At 44.0% G+C, this 19,717-nt stretch overlaps 1 protein-coding gene across 2 annotated transcripts in view; it reads right to left on the bottom strand.

The window, feature by feature from the left end:
* Window positions 1-18,541, bottom strand: part of LOC111974793 (clathrin heavy chain 1) — a 55,333-nt gene extending 36,792 nt beyond the window's left edge. Inside the window, exon 1 of one of the 2 annotated variants that reach the window (XM_024002795.2) lies at window positions 18,149-18,541. In XM_024002795.2, the coding sequence (XP_023858563.1) occupies window positions 18,149-18,190 (42 nt within the window). In that variant the 5' untranslated portion in view covers window positions 18,191-18,541. The remainder of the gene's footprint in view (window positions 1-18,148) is intronic. The other variant, XM_024002796.2, reaches the window with a different exon arrangement.
* Between the last annotated feature and the right edge of the window lie 1,176 nt (window positions 18,542-19,717).

The following is a 19,717-nucleotide window of genomic DNA, read 5'->3' as shown; positions in this document are numbered from 1 at the left end:
ATTTGTTGAAAGATGCTGGATTGCGGAGGCCCACCGCGGCATAACAGGTTGAGACAGGTTGTATGGCATTGCAAGAGACACAGTCGTCGGACGCTTCGGTTTGGCTTGTCATACACGGCACTGACAGTGTAATCTCAGAGAGAAATAGCTAGTAAACGAGCCCAAGAACGTAATCCAGAATGGTGTCCGGGAGTCTCAGTATCCGAAGGAATCCAGATACACGCAGTTCGACAACTGGACCGAAGACTCATCATACTGCATGTATACAGAGAAAAGAGTCGGCCCGAGAATTTTTAACTCTGTGGCACCTCATAGAGACTGGCCAGAGGTCGGATCAACAGAGGCGCTCACGATCTTGGAATACCGAACTCAGTGCAGAGGTACTATATCAACGCCCCAGAAACCGGTAAAGCATTTGGGACTACCTCAATCCAGAGAGCGACGCGTCCCCTATCAAACTCAACCTGCCTTGAGCAAAAATCCACACCAGGCTGGTTGTCATGTGGCTCTTTGCTTCACAATCACACCGCAAGAGGTCTGCAGTCGATTGAAGCATGTCCTCTAGTGACCAGGTGCGTCCGTATGCAGGAATCAGAGCCTTGGACCAGCGTCTCAGAGAGCAGAACTCAGCACGCCGCCACACAGTATCATTCAACTGTCAACGGCTCCTTCCTCGAAATAGGAGCGTTAGCTTGAGACTAAGTGGCCGAGGCGGGCTTTGCTTATATTGTGTGACCTGGCGCAACCCTGTGGAATGACCGTTCCATGGGCACACGTGAGAGGTGTGTACCGTCCATTGACCCGCAGTCTTAAGGGTAACATAGGAGTGATGGCATGGATTTATGTCGGTACTGGAAGATAGAGAGAAGGTGCGTGTTGTCTCTGACAAAGAAGAGATCGTGTTGACTTGAGTTTACATTGACATTGGCTTTGGCACATGACACTCTTTAGAAAAAAAAGAGGTTCGAGAGCTCACGGAAGGTGAACAGTTGTAATCGGTCTGTAGTCCCCGTTGGTTTTCAAGGGGCGTAGCACTAGTACGCTCTCGACTGCTCTTGAACCACGGGAGGGCCATGTGAAGCGCAGCCGCCTCTTACGACAATCTTTGGGGGATTCAGACAGAACACTGATCCTGAGAGTGTGTGTGCGATACATGAGGCAGCCTTAAGTAAGTCATCGAGATGAGTGTCGCACCGCATTGTCGAGAGTGATTGGCATAAGCTTTTAGCACAGGAGAGGGTCTAGATTGGGATCCCAGAAGTACTTGAGCGCCGAGTGCATGTTATGAGGAAAGTGCAGATGAGTTGCTTTAAGGCTCTCTTATTAAACAGTCAATGGTTATTTTGCTGTGCCGTGAGCACAGAAGAGCTCCAGAAAAAGAGTGCGAGCCCCCTCGAGGCCCTCTGAGTGGGGCTAGATTGCGGAGGCACGTGGGGGGTCTCAGCGCCGGGTGTTGAACACGGGGTAGAGGTGTAGAGCTAAAATCCGACGATAATTGAGAATGTTTGCCATAAGCATTCGCTATCGTGACACCGCTGCTCATGTGCCGGATCAGCCACACGCTGGTGGGCCTTCTTATCCATGGAACTTCTCAATTCATCGTGGATTTCATCAAGTGGTGACAGTGTTTCCTAGCCTCAGGCTGTGTGAGGGGGTTGCTCTTTTTGGAGTTTGTGCTCCAGGATGCGAATTTTCTGTTTGAAAAGTTAGCCTTTGCTTTCCTAACTGCCTGTGTATAGTTGGTTTCCTAACTTCCCTGAAAAGCTGCAGATTTCGGGGGCTATTCGATGCTAATGCCAACGCCACAGGATGTTTTTTGTGGCTGGTCAAGGGCAGTCAGGTCTGGAGTGAACCAGGGATATATCTGTTTCTGGTTCAATTTTTTTGAATGAAGGCCATGCTTATATTTAAGAATGGTGAGGAAGCACTTTTAAAGACAATCCGAGGTCCAACAGCCCTGCACTCCCCACAAGCAACTTGCCCAGCCTCCCATTTCTCCTCCCAAGCAATCCAGTATAGGATCTCTGCTCATAACATATCTGGACCGACGACTAAAAAAATGTAAGGGTCCAATCAAGCTGCCTACGCTACATACTGGAACCCTCTCTTTTAAAATTATCCCCAGCGCAGAATTGTTGGACCGAGACCGCCTATTCCAGGTTCAGGCTCTCTGATGTGATCAGCCTGCGTCGCTTCTCACTGTGCCGTGAGATGTTGTCCAAAGATTGGAAAGTTCTGCTTAGCGATGCCATCGTTCTCGACCACGTCGTAATTGAGGTCGTCAGAGATGTATGAGCGCGCCGCGCACTAGACTCATCTAAGACCGGCACACACTGTACTACAGGGCACGTGCTATTCTGAGTCCGAGCCCACTGTGACCTTTTTCAACCGTCTTTCGACGAAAGAGTTCTAAAAACTAGCGTTTCATCGCAAAGACCAGTGACTGTTCGCAGAAGTGCGAAGAGCTCATTTGCCAGGACCTTTCTCGCCGGGCTAATGCTGTTGAGGTCTCTTGATGTGCACCTCGAGAAAATCGTCTCGCTAGGGTGTGCTCATCGAGGGTGTTAACGTGGATTTGCGAGCGCTGCCTCGATAAGTTCCTACCTGAAGGGTCAGAGTAGTCATAGACCGTTCATATCTGAGATGATAGAGACAATAGCTGTGTGAGGCGTGAATTGAGGATGGGATCTATGCCTGTATGTACGGCATGTGCTGGTGAGAGGGTGTCATTGTGCCGACTCTGTCCTAGGTTAAGGTCACTCCATACGCCCGACCAATGATGTCTTCTTGTAGATAGGACTGGCGTAGGTCACCTAGCAGCACGAGCTCTGAAGATAGATGGGGGGCAATCAATTCACATATGGTGTCCAGGGCACAGCTGGGGGCAGAAGGTGGTCTATAGCAAGCGGCAACGGTGAGAGACTTGTATCTGGAAAGGTGGATCTTTAAAAGTAGAAGCTCAAATTGTTACATGATTCTTTAAAGGCCCAGTGAAGTCAAAATTAWGTTTTTTCCTATTTTATATCATATTGTACAATAACTGATGAAACTAACACTGTAAAAGTGTYAACYTTTGATCAGTGTTATTTCCTGATAGTTGCTGGATGAAAATATAATCTAGCATTAGAATGTACCACAGGTCACCAAAATAGAGCTTTTTAGGCAAACAAAAATCCATAACCCCCCCCCCCCCCCAGGGGAGTCTGGCTGGCTACTACATGTGCTTGTGGAAAACACTGAAACACCCAAAGAAGCAGTGAGATTTGCTGGAGTCGTTCCTCCATGAAAATAATTATAGGAAAAAACAAAGGCACCAGTTGCTGACATTTGCCTAAAGGTGGGGAAAACAGTTGGTACCAAAATCACTCCCTCTATTAAAAGAACTCCCGTTCTTGTCCAATTTTCTGAGGAGGATATTCTTAAATGTCATTTCCAAGAAGGTTAGGCGGTGGTGGCACCCATCACAGTCAGCCCATGGAAACAGTGTGGGCATACAGTAGCATACGGCAGGCAGACAGACAACAACAGGATATTAGGCTGACTCTGGAAAGCTATATTTTCAATGACAGCTGCTATTKATTTAGCTTTTACTGAGGCATTATACCATAACATGCAACAGTAGTTTCTGCTGCTTATTTAATTCAAATAACCCAACACTACGAAATACAAAACTGTACATAGTTTGTTTCATGAATCTCAGATGRCGAACACTAATACGGTACCTATGTAATTATTGTGTAATTACCATGTTACGTTATTTCTAAGTAAATACCATGTAAACAGCAGCCTGTTTACATGGTTGATTCAGCACAGACCTCTGCTAGTGGGTTCACAGGGGCTTCCCGGAGTAGGCTGAGAATGTGCCCTGATCTCTAGMGTGCCTCCCAAATGGCACCCTATTCATTAGTGTGTGTAGGGCCCAGGGCCCTGGTCAAAAGTAGTGCACTATATAGGGAATATGGTGCCAACTGGGACACAGCCCTGATCTAGAGTGTGATGTGATCTTCTCTCCCAGCAGGTCATCATTTTCAGAGAGACAGATCTCCACTGATTCTCAGTAGTAGATTATCTCCATCATTGAGCATATCATTGTCCTAATGAGAAGAAGCCTCTTGCTCTGAAGATAACCAACCATGTTCAGTTTACAACCACAACATACCACCTGAAGGTTTTCAAKCATTTTCAGTACTAGTATTCAGTGATACTGGCTAAATTCCAGGTGAAGTTGTTCTTGACCTTAGGCACAGATCTAGGATCACCTTGCCCTCCCCATACCCTAACCATGATGGGGGAAAACACAAACTGACTCGTGTCTCTAGGTCTCCACTGGGCCTCACCCAGCTCTGTGAGGGGGTCAGGGGTTAGGATGGCGCACCAAATCAGACGATAACATCAGAGAGGAGAGGCCAAAAGAGGAGACATCTCCACTGGCTGCCAGAAATCTCTCAGGAGGAGGGGGGATAGAGAAGTAAAGGAAGAGGTAACCAGTAAGCTGGGGGAATTGGGGAGGGGGGGCACTGTATTCAAGAATTCCTGGAATACAGTGCTTGTTTGAAGCCTGGGTTAGGGTGGGGTGGCTGAGTCACCGGAAGCACCCCCGTTCCTATACAGAACATTCCAGACTAAATCACTCGCAACCACAACCCWGGGTGTTTCTCAATATGCATACTACAGRYCTCCACACTCTTATGCCCTGAGTGTATTCTCCGAGGACGTTCTTATTAGTACGTTCTTGTGAGGACGAGTGTGGAGAACGCATAAAACATTACATTAGAGAACCACTCGCGCTCCATCTACTGTATTACCTCACGCTGTATCTCCCCATTCACTGAACCTTCTTTCAGCCAGGATAATGGCAATAGAGACTAAACTAGACGTACACAAAGCAAACCTTTTTKCTTAATAATTATCAGCTAGCTATAAGTCAATAGTAATCATCTAGCTAGCCAGCTGGTTTAACGGGCAAAAACAACCTAAAGCTAATGTTATGTGAGGRAGATGACTAGCTGTCAATTCTTTGTGGGTAGCTAGATAGTAAAACCAATAGGGCTAACTGGCTATGGTCATGRGATCTACCCACACGACAGTGGGTATTGTAGGCAGGTAAACATGTCAGAATTAGCACAGTATGTATTTATTAACGTATCAAGATAAATGGATTGTAGTCAGGCAACATATGAGATGTGAACGGGCAACATTTCATTCGGAAGTCGGAGTTTATTGAGAAACACCCCCCGGTTGTCTTGACACACACTCAGTTTCCCACAGCCCAGTGAGTGCCACCTGCGCACACACGTTTTGTTCTTCTATCCTTGTGGGGACCTAAAATGTATTCCATTAAAATCCTATTTCACCACCTAACCTTATCCCAAAACCCTTACACTAATTGTAACCCTAACGCTAAACCCTAAACTTAATTTATTAGTCACATGCGCCGAACGAGTGTAGACCTTTACCTTGAAATGCTTTACTTACAAGCCCTTTCGAAAACAATGCGTTAAAAATACAAATTAAAACATAGATAAAAGTAAAATATCCTCTGAGGCAGCAGGCCTACCTGCATTGTATGTACAGTAGTGGCAAAAAGTTTTTGAAATGAAACCAATATAAATTTCACAAAGTCTGCTGCCTCAGTTTGTATGATGGCAATTGCATATACTCCAGAATGTTATGAAGAGTGATCAGATGAATTGAATTTATTGCAAAGTCCCTCTTTGCCCCGGAAAATGAACTGAATCCCCCCCAAAAAAAATCCACTGCATTTCAGCCCTGCCCACAAAATAAACCAGCTGACATCATGTCATGATTCTCTCGTAACACAGGTGTGAGTGTGACAGAGACAAGGTGGAGATCATTCTGTCATGCTGATTGAGTCTTGAATAACAGACTGGAAGCTTCAAAGAGGGTGGTGCTTGGAATCAATGTTCTTTCCTCTGTCAACCATGGTTATGTGCAGGAAACACGTGCCGTCATCATTGCTTTGCACAAAAAAGGCTTCACAGGCAAGGATATTGCTGCCAGTAAGATTGCACCTAAATCAACCATTTATCGGATCATCAAGAACTTCAAGGAGAGTGGTTCAATTGTTGTGAAGAAAGCTTCAGGCACACCAGAAAGTCCAGCAACGCCAGGGACCGTTTCCGAAAGTTGATTCAGCTGCGGGATCGGGGCACCACCAGTACAGAGCTTGCTCAGAATGAGCAGCAGCAGGTGTAGTGCATCTCCACACACAGTGAGTGAAGACTTTGGAGGATGGCCTGGTGTCAAGAAGGGCAGCAAAAGAACACTTCTCTCCAGGAAAAACATCAGGGACAGACTGATATTCTGCAAAAGGTACAGGGATTGGACTGCTGAGGACTGGGGTAAAGTCATTTTCGATGAATCCCCTTTCCGATTGTTTGGGGCATCCGGAAAAAAAGCTTGTCCGGAGAAGACAAGGTGAGCCTACCATCAGTCCTGTGTCATGCCAACAGTAAAGCATCCTGAGACCATTCATGTGTGGGGTTGCTTCTCAGCCAAGGAGTGGCTCACTCACAATTTTGCCTAAGAACACAGCCATGAATAAAGAATGGTACCACACACATCCTCCGAGAGCAACTTCTCCCAACCTCAGAACAGTTTGGTGACGAACAATGCCTTTCCAGCATGATGGAGCACCCTGCCATAAGGCAAAAGTGATAACTAAGTGGCTCGGGAACAAAACATCGATATTTTGGTCCATGCCAGGAAACTCCCAGACCTTAATCCCATTGAGAACTTGTGGTCAATCCTCAAGAGGCGGGTGGACAAACAAAACCCACAAATTCTGACAAAAATCCAGCATTGATTATGCAAGAATGGGCTGCCATCAGTCAGGATCTGGCCCAGAAGTTAATTGACAGCATGCCAGGGCGGATTGCAGAGGTCTAAAAAAGACAGGGCCTCAACACTGCAAATATTGACTCTTTGCATCAACTTCATGTAATTGTCAATAAAAGCCTTTGACACTTATGAAATGCTTGTAATTATACTTCAGTATTCCATAGTAACATCTGACAAAAATATCTAAAGACACTGAGGCAGCAGACTTTGTGAAAATGAATATTTGTGTCATTCTCAAAACTTTTGGCCACGACTGTACTCTACTATTGTGTGTATTGTGTTAACTAGGAACACAGATCAGATGTGTTCGCTATATTCCTCTAGCTTTAATTATGTTTATGTAACCCCCCCACCAGTAGCTCCTTAGGGACTCCAACCCCTTTGCTGTAAAACGGTAAGGAGCTGTACCACGAGTTAAAGAGTGACTACTGTATGACAGTAAAACCACAGCTGTCAGTTTAATGTTAGCCATCTTCACTATCARCACTGTTGCTATAGTCATAACAATATAGGCTGACAATAACAGACTACAGTTTTAGGACGGCTCATTCCAGTTAGGTGCATTGTTTCAGCTGAGACTGTGGTTTGTGTGTGTGTGTGGGGGGGGGGGTAGTATGCATCAATATGCCTGACTGATGGTACTCCAGCCATTAGACAGAGCAGTTCCAGGCAACAGTTCTCCTGCCAGAGGTGCTCTGCTGGGCCTGATGATCATGATCACCTCACTTCCCCTTCCTGCCTTGATGTGGTTTGRTGGGTTAAATGGGCCTGCTTACCGCATCTGTCTATTAATGGAGACAACAGCAACTGCCAAGAGCAGGAAGCTGGTCATCTGTTAGTAGTTTCAAGTTTTATTTGTCACATGCACAAGTACAGTGAAATGTTTAACTTGCAAGCCCTTCCCAACAACGCAGTATTCAATATAGTATAACAAACAAAAACACAAAATAAAATAAAAAAGAGAATTTGCAGGCTATATACAGGGTCAGTGCCAGTACCAAATGTACAATGTGCAGGGATACTGGAGTAGTTGAGATAGATACAGTATGTACACAGAGTGAGAAATTAACACCAGCCACCAGCCAAATGCTGGTAGATTTTGCCATTGGCTGGTAGAATGTCTATTTTTACCAGCCACATTAGKGGGTTGTCATAGAACATTTGGAAGCATTATTGTTTTCCAATCCAGAGCCCACATGTAAAAAAACAAACGTGTGTGTGTGTGTGTGTCAGTCTGGAAGAGAGAATCTCAACGCTACAGTGTTTTCTGTGATGCATCTTAATTCTTTATTTTATCCTGAACAAAATGAGTCTGGTAATAAAATGGAGTGGCTGGTAAAACTTGGCCATCCGCCAGCCACTGCGGCTGTTAATTTCCCACTCTGTATGTACATATCTAGGCAGAGATTAGGAGAAAGTGACTGGTAGCAGGATTAATAATAATAATAATAAACAATATGGCAGCAGCATAAGTGGTAGTCTGCGTGGTAATGAGTGTGTGTGTGTATGTGTGTGTGTGGGTGTTAAGTGTGAGTGTGCACAAGAGTGTCAATGTAGGCGTGTGTGGGTAGAGAGCAGTAAGAGTGCATAGTCAGTGCATATAGTCCTTGGTGGGGGTGGGCAGCTATTGTCTATCTGTTTAAAAAGTATCATTGCTTGGGGTAGAAGTTGTCTCGGAGCCTGCTGGTCCGAGACCTGATACTCTGGTACCGCCTGCCGGACGGAAGCAGAGAGAATCTATGGCAGGGGTGGCTGGAGTCTTTGGCAATTTCTCGGGCCTTCCACAGACATCGCTTGGTGTGTATATCCTGAATGGCTGGGACCTCACCCCAGTGATATGCTGGGCCGTCCGCACCACCCTCTGTGTAGAGTAATATCACAAAGCAGGGTGGACAGGCAACATGGACGGACTGGGACAAGAAATCGGCCCAGGSATTTCTAATACACRGGACWATTTTTTTCTCTCAAGTCCCTCATTATTAGCCAAATAATGATCCATACTTCTGCAGAAAAAAAGTATAAATAGACAAGCACACTGGGCTAAAGATGGACCAGCCCATCTGGCACTTGCCCGAATTGCCCCATATCCAATCCTTTTATGATTGGCTAAACCCCTTAACAGCAGGGGTGTCAAAGTCAAATGGACGGAGGGCCAAATAAAATTTAGCTACAAGCCGAGGGCGGACTGTTCGAATGTTCATTGAAAAAATTTTAAATGACGCATATAGTCTAGTGAACCTAATTGAACCTACTGAAACCTAACAAATATATTCCAATATGTCAGATAAATAAAGCAATATTTCTATGGTCTGTCGTAATTTTATTTTCAACAGACACAAAAGACAAATTTCCTTTATATAAAATCCCCATAACATGAACATTAAATGAAAGAACCGGTATTCAAGGCACCATCAGTAGCCTATATTTTCTATTTTAGCAAAAGTGGGCTAAATTTACTTCAAAGAAAAAAACAATAATAGCAATTTTCTATCATCCACTCAACTGAAATATTTTTAAATATAATTGGATTGAAATACAATAAAATAAAGTGCAAAAATCTATTATCAAAAACAACACTTTGTTTAAGGAGAAGTAACATGCAGTGAAACAAATATTAAACTTGAACTTTTAAACTTGAACTGAGTAAAAACTCTAATATGTGATTGCACAGTAATGTTCACTTGTTTGAGGTTGAGGGTGATACTTGGTGGTGTCCCATCTTTTCCACAAGTTCATAAATGTTCGGGTAAGGCTCTGAGCTGAGGAAATCCTCAGAATTGAGTGGAGGTGTTCAGCAGTAAGTCGACTTCTGTGTGATGTTTGTTTCAGGTTCATCAAAGAAAACAGTTGTTCACACAGGTATGTGCTGCCAAACATAGACAACGTTTGAGCAGCCTGGATGCGCAGCTGGGGCATTGTGTCGGGGAGGAACGGGCAACTCCGCAGCACCATGCCGCATATTTTGCCCTCAGTGCATCATTGCATTGGAGGTCAATCACTCCATTTGGAGGTTTGGTGGTGAGCTTTCCACGTCAACAGCAAATGGGTTACGAGCAGTTCTAACCTGCTTTTTGTGCTTCAAAGTCAGCAATCGGCGTCGAAAGTCAGCGGAAGCTATACCTATTTTATCAGCCAACTGTGCGCTCGGGAACGCACTGGTAGAGAGCTTCTCTTTCATGGTCTGGCAGCTGGGAAAGTGGCTCAAATTTTCTTTCCGCATCTGCGTCTCCACAGAGTCAGTTTGGTTTAAATGCTTCACTGTACTGTACATATCAAGATGACATGATCCCGACCTGCAGCTGCAAGTTCATTGCATTCAGATGACTCGTATGTCACACAGAAAAGCCATTTCACACGAAACATTTCGTCTCGGAGTTGTGTTGTGTCTTTCCCTTTGCTGTCCAAGAACAGACAATCTCCTCACGAAGCTCGAAACATCTTTGAAGCACCTTTCCCTGGCTTAGCCATCGCACCTCTGTGTGATAAGGCAAATCACCATGCTCCGTTTCTACTCCGTCAGAAATGCCTTGAAACTGGCGGTGATTCAAACCTTTGCTCTGATAAAGTTAACTGTGCGCGTGATGATGCTCATTACATGCTCATTTTCAAGGCTTTACCGCACAACGCTTCCTGGTGTATGATCACTGATAAGCTGTCCTCACTGTCGCGTTTTCCTCTTGCATCTTTTCCCGTATCTTCGCCACCAGTCGCTCCTGTGTCCACACATCGCAGGTGCTCCGTCGGTTGTCAACCCACGAGTTTTTCCAAGGCAGCTCCATCTCATTTACAATCTTGACCCTCTTCATACAAATCATGCCCGTAGTTGTGCCATGCATAGGACGTAAAGCCAAAAACTCCTCTGTCACGCTTAGGCTGGAGTCCACTCCGCGGATGAAAATTGACAACTGGGCAATGTCAGAAATGTCGGTGCTTCATCCACAGCCAGGAATATGCAATGAAATCTTTTCCTTTTTCACAAGCTGCTCTTTTAGATTGATGGACAACTGGTCTACTCTCTTCGGCAATGGTGTTTCTGCTCAGACTCACATTTAAAAAGAGTTGCCTTTTTTCTGGCAAACTTCGTACAAACTTTATCATGCAGTTTTTGATAAATCCCCCTCCGTAAATGGCCGGGCTGATTAGCGATCTCTTTGCAAAATAAAACTGGCCTTGACAGCAGCCTGGCCTTGTGATTTGGCTTTTTGGAACAGAGCCTGTCGAGATTTGAGGCCTCGTTTTAATTCCTCTGCCTTTTGTAGCCTTTGTTCCATGTCCATATTCTTGTTTTTGTCGCGTGTTTCGTTTCATAATGTCGTCTCAGATTATACTCTTTCAGTACGCCACACTTTCTCACACAGAAGACACACAGGTTTTCCAGCTACCTCCGTGAACATATACTCCGATCCACCTTGTTTGAACCCCGGTTCTCAGTGTCCACCTTCCGTTTTGCCATTTTTGATGGGTATCTGAAGTTAATTTTACTGTGATGCTGAGACTGCTGTGCAATAAATATTGAAATGAAGCAGCCTACTGCTCGGTGCGTCACCGTTGCATTGTGGGAAATGTAGTATTGGTGCGTGTAAAAGATCTGCGGGCTGCCGGCTTGCTGCGGTCTGCGGGCCGGTTCTAATAATAAATCAAGATCATCCCAGGGGCGTAAAAACCTTCTCGCGGGCCGGATGTGGCCCGCGGCCTTGACTCTGACATATGTGCCTTACAGGTATCTCCCTCTTACTAGGCAGTGTCAGGCTGAGGCTAAATGACAGGGTATTAAACGTAGGTCTTCTGTGAGACTTATGACTGCATTAGCCCGCTGAGCTAAAGCAGAGGGTGGGTGCTTTTAGCAATATCTGCCCTGCAGAGCATAATTTGTCACAGACAGAGCCCAGAATAATCATGAATCTGCTAGTAGACTAATGCACACACTGTACTGCACTGTAAATGAACTACCAAAGGCATAGGTCAAGAATCCATTTACTCAGACACTCTTTCTCCCTCACACTAGAGGTCTTCACGGGTCCACCCAAACACCGAGAAGGGTCTGGGTCCAAAAAGCAAACTTTTCCCTCGGTATAGGTCGGATCCTGTTTGATTGTCATCGGGTCTCGGGTCTATGTAACTACAGCTGATAGACCCGAATGGACCCGACCACAGCTCTGCACAGCCTATAGCATATTTTATTTACACTAACAAGGTGAATTTATTGACTTACAGAAGGCCGAGCCATAAACCCCTACAGTGCCTTCAGGAGTATTCAAACCCCTTGACCTTTTCCACATTTTGCTGTGTTACAAATTGGATTAAAATAGATGTCTTTCTTCTTTTTTTTTTTTTTTACAATCTACACAAAATATCTCTAATGTCAATGTGGAAGAATTTAAAAATAAATGTAAGTGTAATGAAAAATAAAATACTAACATATCTTGATTAGATACAGTGGGGAGAACAAGTATTTGATACACTGCGATTTTGCAGGTTTTCCTACTTACAAAGCATGTAGAGGTCTGTAATTTTTATATAGGTACACTTCAACTGTGAGAGACGGAATCTAAACAAAAAATCCAGAAACTCACATTGTATGATTTTTAAATAATTAATTTGCATTTTATTGCATGACATAAGTATTTGATCACCTACCCAACCAGTAAGAATTCCGGCTCTCACAGACCTGTTAGTTTTTCTTTAAGAAGCCCTCCTGTTCTCCACTCATTACTGTATTAACTGCACCTGTTTGAACTCGTTACCTGTATAAAAGACACCTGTCCACACACTCAATCAAACAGATTCCACCTCTCCACAATGGCCAAGACCAGAGAGCTGTGTAAGGACATCAGGGATAAAATTGTAGACCTGCACAAGGCTGGGATGGGCTACAGGACAATAGGCAAGCAGCTTGGTGAGAAGAAACAACTGTTGGCGCAATTATTAGAAAATGGAAGAAGTTCAAGATGACGGTCAATCACCCTCGGTCTGGGGCTCCATGCAAGATTTCACCTCGTGGGGCATCAATGATCATGAGGAAGGTGAGGGTCAGCCAGAACTACACGGCAGGACCTGGTCAATGACCTGAAGAGAGCTGGACACAAGTTCAAAGAAAACCATTAGTAACACCACTACGCCGTCATGGATTAAAATCCTGCAGCGCACGCAAGGTCCCCCTGCTTAAGCCAGTGCATGTCCAGGCCTGTCTGAAGTTTGCCAATGACATCTGGATGATCCAGAGGAGGAATGGGAGAAGGTCATGTGGTCTGATGAGACAAAATAGAGCTTTTTGGTCTAACTCCACTCGCCGTGTTGGGAGGAAGAAGAAGTATGAGTACAACTCCAGAACACCATCCCAACCGTGAGGCATGGAGGTGGAAACATCATTCTTTGGGGATGCTTTTCTGCAAAGGGGACAGGACGACTGCACCGTATTGAGGGGAGGATGGATGGGGCCATGTATCGCGGAATCTTGGCCAACAACCTCCTTCCTCAGTAAGAGCATTGATGATGGGTCGTGGCTGGGTCTTCAGCATGACAACGACACGAAGCACACAGCCATGGCAACTAAGGAGTGGCTCCGTAAGAAGCATCTCAAGGTCCTGGAGTGGCTAGCCAGTCTCCAGACCTGAACCCAATAGAAAATCTTTGGAGGGAGCTGAAACTCCGTATTGCCCAGCGACAGCCCGAAACCTGAAGGTCTGGAGAAGATCTGTAGGGAGGAGTGGGCAAATCCCTGCTGCAGTGTGTGCAAACCTAGTCAAGAACTACAGGAAACGTATGATCTCTGTAATTGCAACAAAAGGTTTCTGTACCAAATATTAAGTTCTGCTTTTCTGATGTATCAAATACTTATGTCATGCAATAAATGCAAATTAATTACTTAAAAATCATCCAATGTGATTTTCTGGATTTTTGTTTTAGATTCCGTCTCTCATAGTTGAAGTGTACCTATGATAAAAAATTACAGACCTCTACATGCTTTGTAAGTAGGAAAACCTGCAAAATCGGCAGTGTATCAAATACTTGTTTCTCCCACTGTACCTATTCAACCCAGAGTCAATACCTTTGGCAGGAATACACCTGGAGTCTTTTTGGGTAAGTCTCTAAGAGCTGTGCACACCTGGATTGTACAATATTTTCCCATAATAATTTTTGTAAAACTCTTTACTAGACAGCCGCTTTCAAGTCTTGCCATCGATTTTCAAGTAGATTTAAGTCAAAACTAACTAGGCCACTCAGGAACATTCAATGTTGTCTTGGTAAGAATCTCCAGTGTATATTTGGCCTTGTGTTTTAGGTTATTGTCCTGCTGAAAAGTGAATTCATCTCCCYGTGTCTGTTGGAATGCAGACTGAACCAGGTTTTCCTCTAGGATTTTCTTTTTATAAAAACTACCTAGTCCTTGCCGATGACGAGCATATCCAAAATATGATACAGCCACCACCCATGCTTGAAAATATGAAGAGTGGTACTCAGTGATGTATWTTCAGGACAAAAAGTTAATTTCTTTGCCACATTTTTTGCAGTATTACTTTAGTACCTTATTTGCAAACAGGATGCATGTTTGGAATATTTTCATTCTGTACAGACTTCCTTCTTTTCACTTTGTCATTTAGGTTATTATTGTGGAGTAACTACAATGTTGATCCATCCTCAGTTCTCTCCTATCACAGCCATTAAACTGTAACTGTTTTAAGGTCACCATTGGCCTCATGATGAAATCCCTGAGCGGTTTCCTTCCTCTCCGGCAACTGAGTTAGGAAGGACGCCTGTATCTTTSMAGTGACTGGATGTATTGATACACCATCCAAAGCTAAATTAATAKGTTTACCATGCTCAAAGGGATAATCAGTGTCTGCTTTTTATTTATTTATTACCCATCTACTGTACCAATAGGTGCCGTTCTTTGTCAGGCGTTGGAAAATCTCCCTGATCTTTGTGGTTGAATCTGTGTTTGAAATTCACTGCTCGAATGAGGGACCTGTGTGGGGTGGAGATGGGGTAATCATTCAAAAATCATATTAACCCCTATTATTGAACACAGTGTGTGTCCATGCAACGCATTATGCGACTTGTTAAGCACATTTTTACTCCTGAACGCATTTAGGATTGCCATAGGAAAGGTGTTGAATACTTGACTCAAGACATTTCAGTTTAGAATTTTTTCTAAACAAAATTCCACTTTAATATTGTGAGGTATTGTGTATAGATCAGTGGCACAAAATCTAGATTTTATACATTTTAAATTCAGGCTGTAACACAGCAAAATGTTGAAGAAGTCAAGGGGTGTGAATACTTCCTGAAGGCACTGTATTCATTAACGAGAAGAGCAACTTGGCTGATATTATTATTCTTTTTTTAATTTAACCTTTATTTACTAGGCAAGTCAGWMAAGAACAAATTCTTATTTACAATGACGCCCTACACCGGCCAAACCCGGACGACGCTGGGCCAATTGTGTGCCGCCCTATGGGACTCCAAAACACGMCCGGTTGTGATACAACCCGGACCAGTTAGGGTATGGGTCAGGTCTAGGTCTGATTGTTGTRYGGTCCATTTGGGTTCGGGTCTGATTGTCCTCGGGTCCATCCATGTCTGATTGTCCTTTTGGACCCGAGAAGACCTCTACCTCACACACGGCCTAGATTAGGGTCAGTCAGTCAAGCCTGGGGAAAAGGAGAATTACGCTAAACACAGTTTAGTGTTTAACTACATGTACAAGCCCACACAATGAGACACTGGCAATGCTTAATTAACAGTGTGTGTGTGTGTGTGTGTGTGTGTGTGTGTGTGTGAGGTGTGTCTAGGCCAATGTTTATTGAGGGTGCTCTGTTTATTCCTAGCCTTATACAATTGTGAAAAGACCAGCAGTGTAATAGTTCTATAGTCTTTTGTAGCTCAGTTGGTAGAGCATGGCGCTTGTAACGCCAGGGTAGTGGGTTCGATTCCCAGAATCACCCATGAGTAAAAATGTATGAACGCATGACTAAGTTGTTTTGGATAAAAGCATRTGCTGAATGGCATATACACTACATGACCAAAAATATGTGGACATCTGCTTGTCAAACATCTCATTCCAAAATCATGAGCATTAATATGGAGTTGGTTCCCCCTATGCTGCTATAACAGKCTACATTCTTCTGGGAAGGCGTTCCACTAAAAGTTGGAACACTGCTGCGGGGACTTGCTTCCATTAAGCCACAAGAGCATTAGTGAGGTCGGGCACTGATGTTGGGCGATTAGGCCTGGCTCGCAGTCAGCGTTCCAATTCATCCCAAAGGTGAACGATGGGGTTGAGGTCAGGGCTCTGTGCAAGCCAGTCAAGTTCTTCCACACCGATCTCGACAAACCATTTCTGTATGCACCTCGCTTTGTATACAGTGGCATTGTCATGCTGAAACAGGAACAGGAAAGGGCATTCCCCAAAGTTGAAAGCACAGAATCGTCTAGAATGTCATTCTATGCTGTCACGTTAAGATTTCCCTTCACTGGAACTAAAGGGCCAAGCCCGAACCATGAAAAATAGCCCCAGACCATTATTCCTCCTCCAACAAATTTTTACAGTTGGCACTACGCAGTCAGGCAGGCAGCGTCCTCCAAACKCAGATTTGTCCATCGGACTGCCAGATGTTGAAGCATCACTTCCACTGGAAGCGCAGCATCACTCCAGAGAACGCGCTTCCATTGGACTCCAGAGTCCAATGGCAGTGTGCTTTACACTACTCTTGACGACGCTTGGCATTGCGCATGGTGATCTTGTGTGCTTGTGTGGGTCTGCTCGGCCATGGAAACCCATTTTCATGAAGCTCCCGACGGTTATAACTAGCAGGGCAGAAATTTTACGAAATGACATGTTGGAAAGGTAGCATCCTACGACAGCCCCGTTGAAAGTCACTGAGCTCTTCAGTAAGGATATTCTACTGCCAATGTTGGTCTATAYAGATTGRATGGCTGTGTGTTCGATTTTATACACCTGTCAGCAATGGGTGTGGCAGAAATAGCCGAATCCACTAATTTGAAGGTGTCTCCACATACATAGTGCATTATAGTAGTTCTACATAGAGTTAAAACAACAAAGCCGGTCTCATCTGTGTCTACATGGCAGTGCATGTAAATCCATACCTAAACACACCCATACTCTACTGTTCAATGCATAGAGGCTGTAAATACCAATTCAGGAGAAAAAAAACAAAGCAACTTGAGGCCCAAAATCCTCAGTTTATTCCGGGCATTTTTCTCTCAGCTGGAGCCACCTAGAATCACAGAGGCCTACCATGCACAGCATACATGGGATAGGACTAAATGGATACACTATCAATTAATAGACATGCCTGATCAAATCTCAAATAATYGTGTGTTGCCTTTCAATGGATGCATTTGTAGGAATGGAGGGGGAACGAGCAGAGTAGGGCATGAACCAGCGCATCACAAGATACTTGCACTTTGGTCCCAAGAAACTGGGCCTAGGCAGTTACCAAAATTGACAACATTACCGCATTGAGGTGATGCATTACGCATATGGAGAGGTTTACTGGTGGGTTCTCCAACAAGGCCTACTAATTAAAAAATATGAAGCCATATYATCTAGCCACATCCTAAACACAGATAGTTTATATAACTGCATGCATTTATCTCAAATCACTCAATTCTAACAATAGTTAATTGTGTAMGCCTATAGCTCATTAACTAACAGCCAATACCTTAATTATGCATATAAATCTTGCAACATAGCCTAAATAACCAATCGATTCAGATTGAGAACCATGACCAAAACCGTTATCACGAGATCTTGATTCTAGTTGAGTGGACAGCYCTATGATTTACGATCCGATTAACTTTCCTCTAACTCATTCTATCGAGGTAAAACTGTATACATTTMACACGTATTCGTTAAATCGGATGTGTCATGTAGGGTTAATTAACAATCTTGGCACTTCAGTGCCGCGATCACGGCATCAAAGTGTCAAAACACTGCGGTTTCGAGCTTTGAGTTGTGACAGCGACGTTTTTCCACTTGAACAGACTGCGGCGTGAATCACTGCCTGTGTTTTCGGGTCTGCYGTAAGCAGGCTATAGCCTCCCAGTACGATTTGACTGTTCAATTTCATCAAGTCATCATCTGCCCTGCACAAGCTAGCTAGGCCTGTGGCTATATTGAGCATTCTCCCTGCAGGCTACAGCCCCATGTACGATTCCATMTAAATGCGTAGTTGTGTTTCTACGTGCGGGCCTGGAAAGCTAAAGAACTGCGCGAAAATGCATRTGTACTGCGGTTTTTTTCGGGCTGTTAGAGTCTTCTTACCTGCAGATGTTCCTGAAATCGTATCGGCAGTATCTGGGCCATTCTTGAGGCTTTCTATGTTTCAAATGTCCGGAGAAAAGGAAAGGGGAAGGGGACACGAAGAGGAATGAATGTTGTATTGTATTAAAAGTCCCCAAAACGCCCCCAAAAGTAAAATACGATGTGCAATGACAGGGGTCTCGCCGGCTTGCGTTGATATCACCTGAATTCACTGCCTGCTCTCGTTCAGTAGCACCCAAACAACACTCCAGAACCAAAACTCTACGCTTCCGCTAAGTAAAATAGTCCAAAACATAATTACACTAGCTCTGGGAGATAACTCGTTTTATGAAGCTCTAATGTTGGTTACAGTATTATACAAAATAATACACTTGCTACTTATAAGCCCTACAGCTAACCAAGAGGATTTCCCCACAAATACCCTACCAATGCAGAACATTTTTTCGGATGTCCTCAATGTACCCCTCCGCTGCCCCTTCCCCTTKATTTTCCCTATGTCGAAATAAAGGCACGTGACAGGCGCCCACTCCCCTTCCGATTAATGCAAACTCAAGTGCTGAGACGTTGGGAATATGCCTTTACCCCAKCCTATGAAAAGTGTCTACTAGTGAGAAAATATGTTGGGATTGTAAAAGAGGAACTTAAATGATGTATTAGTCAAGGTAGGAGTAGGCATTTCGATGCACCTTCAATAACATATGCGCATATGTGTATGCGACCAATACAATTTGATTTGATTTATGCTATGTATGTGCACATACAGGTAACTTCTAAAATAATAGAAACACTTGAGTAAATMAGGTATAGAAAGTATATTGAAGCAGGTGCTTCCACACAGGTGTGGTTCTTGAGTTAATTAAGCAATTAACATCCCATGCCTAGGGTCATGTATAAAACTGCTGGGCATGCCATTATTTTGGCTGCCGTGGCTATTTCCTCATAGGATGACAATGCTCCCATGTGCAGGACACGAATGGTTTGATGAGCATGAAAACAATGTAAACTATATGCCATGGCCGTCTCAGTCACCAGTTCTCAACCCAATTTAACACTTATGGAAGATTCTGAAGAAACCCCTGAGAGCYTTTTCCACCAACATCAACAATTTCTCGTGGAAGAATGGTGTCACATCCCTCCAATAGAGTTCCAGACACTTGTAGAATTCATGCCAAGGTGCATTGAAGCTGTTCTGGCTTGTGGTGACCCAACGCCTWATTGACACTTTATGTTGGTGTTTCCTTTATTTTGGCAGTTACCTGTAGTTTAGAACACCTACTCATTCAAGGGTTTTTCTTAATTTTACTATTTTCAACATCGTATAATAATAGTGAAGACATCAAAAATATTAAATAACACATATGGAATCATGTATTAACCAAAAAAGTGTTAAACTAATCAAAATATATTTTATATTTGAGATTCTTCAAATAGCCACCCTTTGCCTTGATGGCAGCTTTGCACACTCTTGGCATTCTCTCAACCAGCTTCATGAGGTAGTCACCTGGAATGCATTTCAATTAACAGGTGTGCCTTCTTGAAAGTTAATTTGTGGAATTAGTGAATCCTTGC

This window comes from Salvelinus sp. IW2-2015, linkage group LG15, assembly GCF_002910315.2.
Source record: "Salvelinus sp. IW2-2015 linkage group LG15, ASM291031v2, whole genome shotgun sequence".
Classification (NCBI taxonomy): Eukaryota; Metazoa; Chordata; class Actinopteri; order Salmoniformes; family Salmonidae; genus Salvelinus; species Salvelinus sp. IW2-2015.
This window is presented reverse-complemented; position numbering and strand designations above follow the sequence as displayed.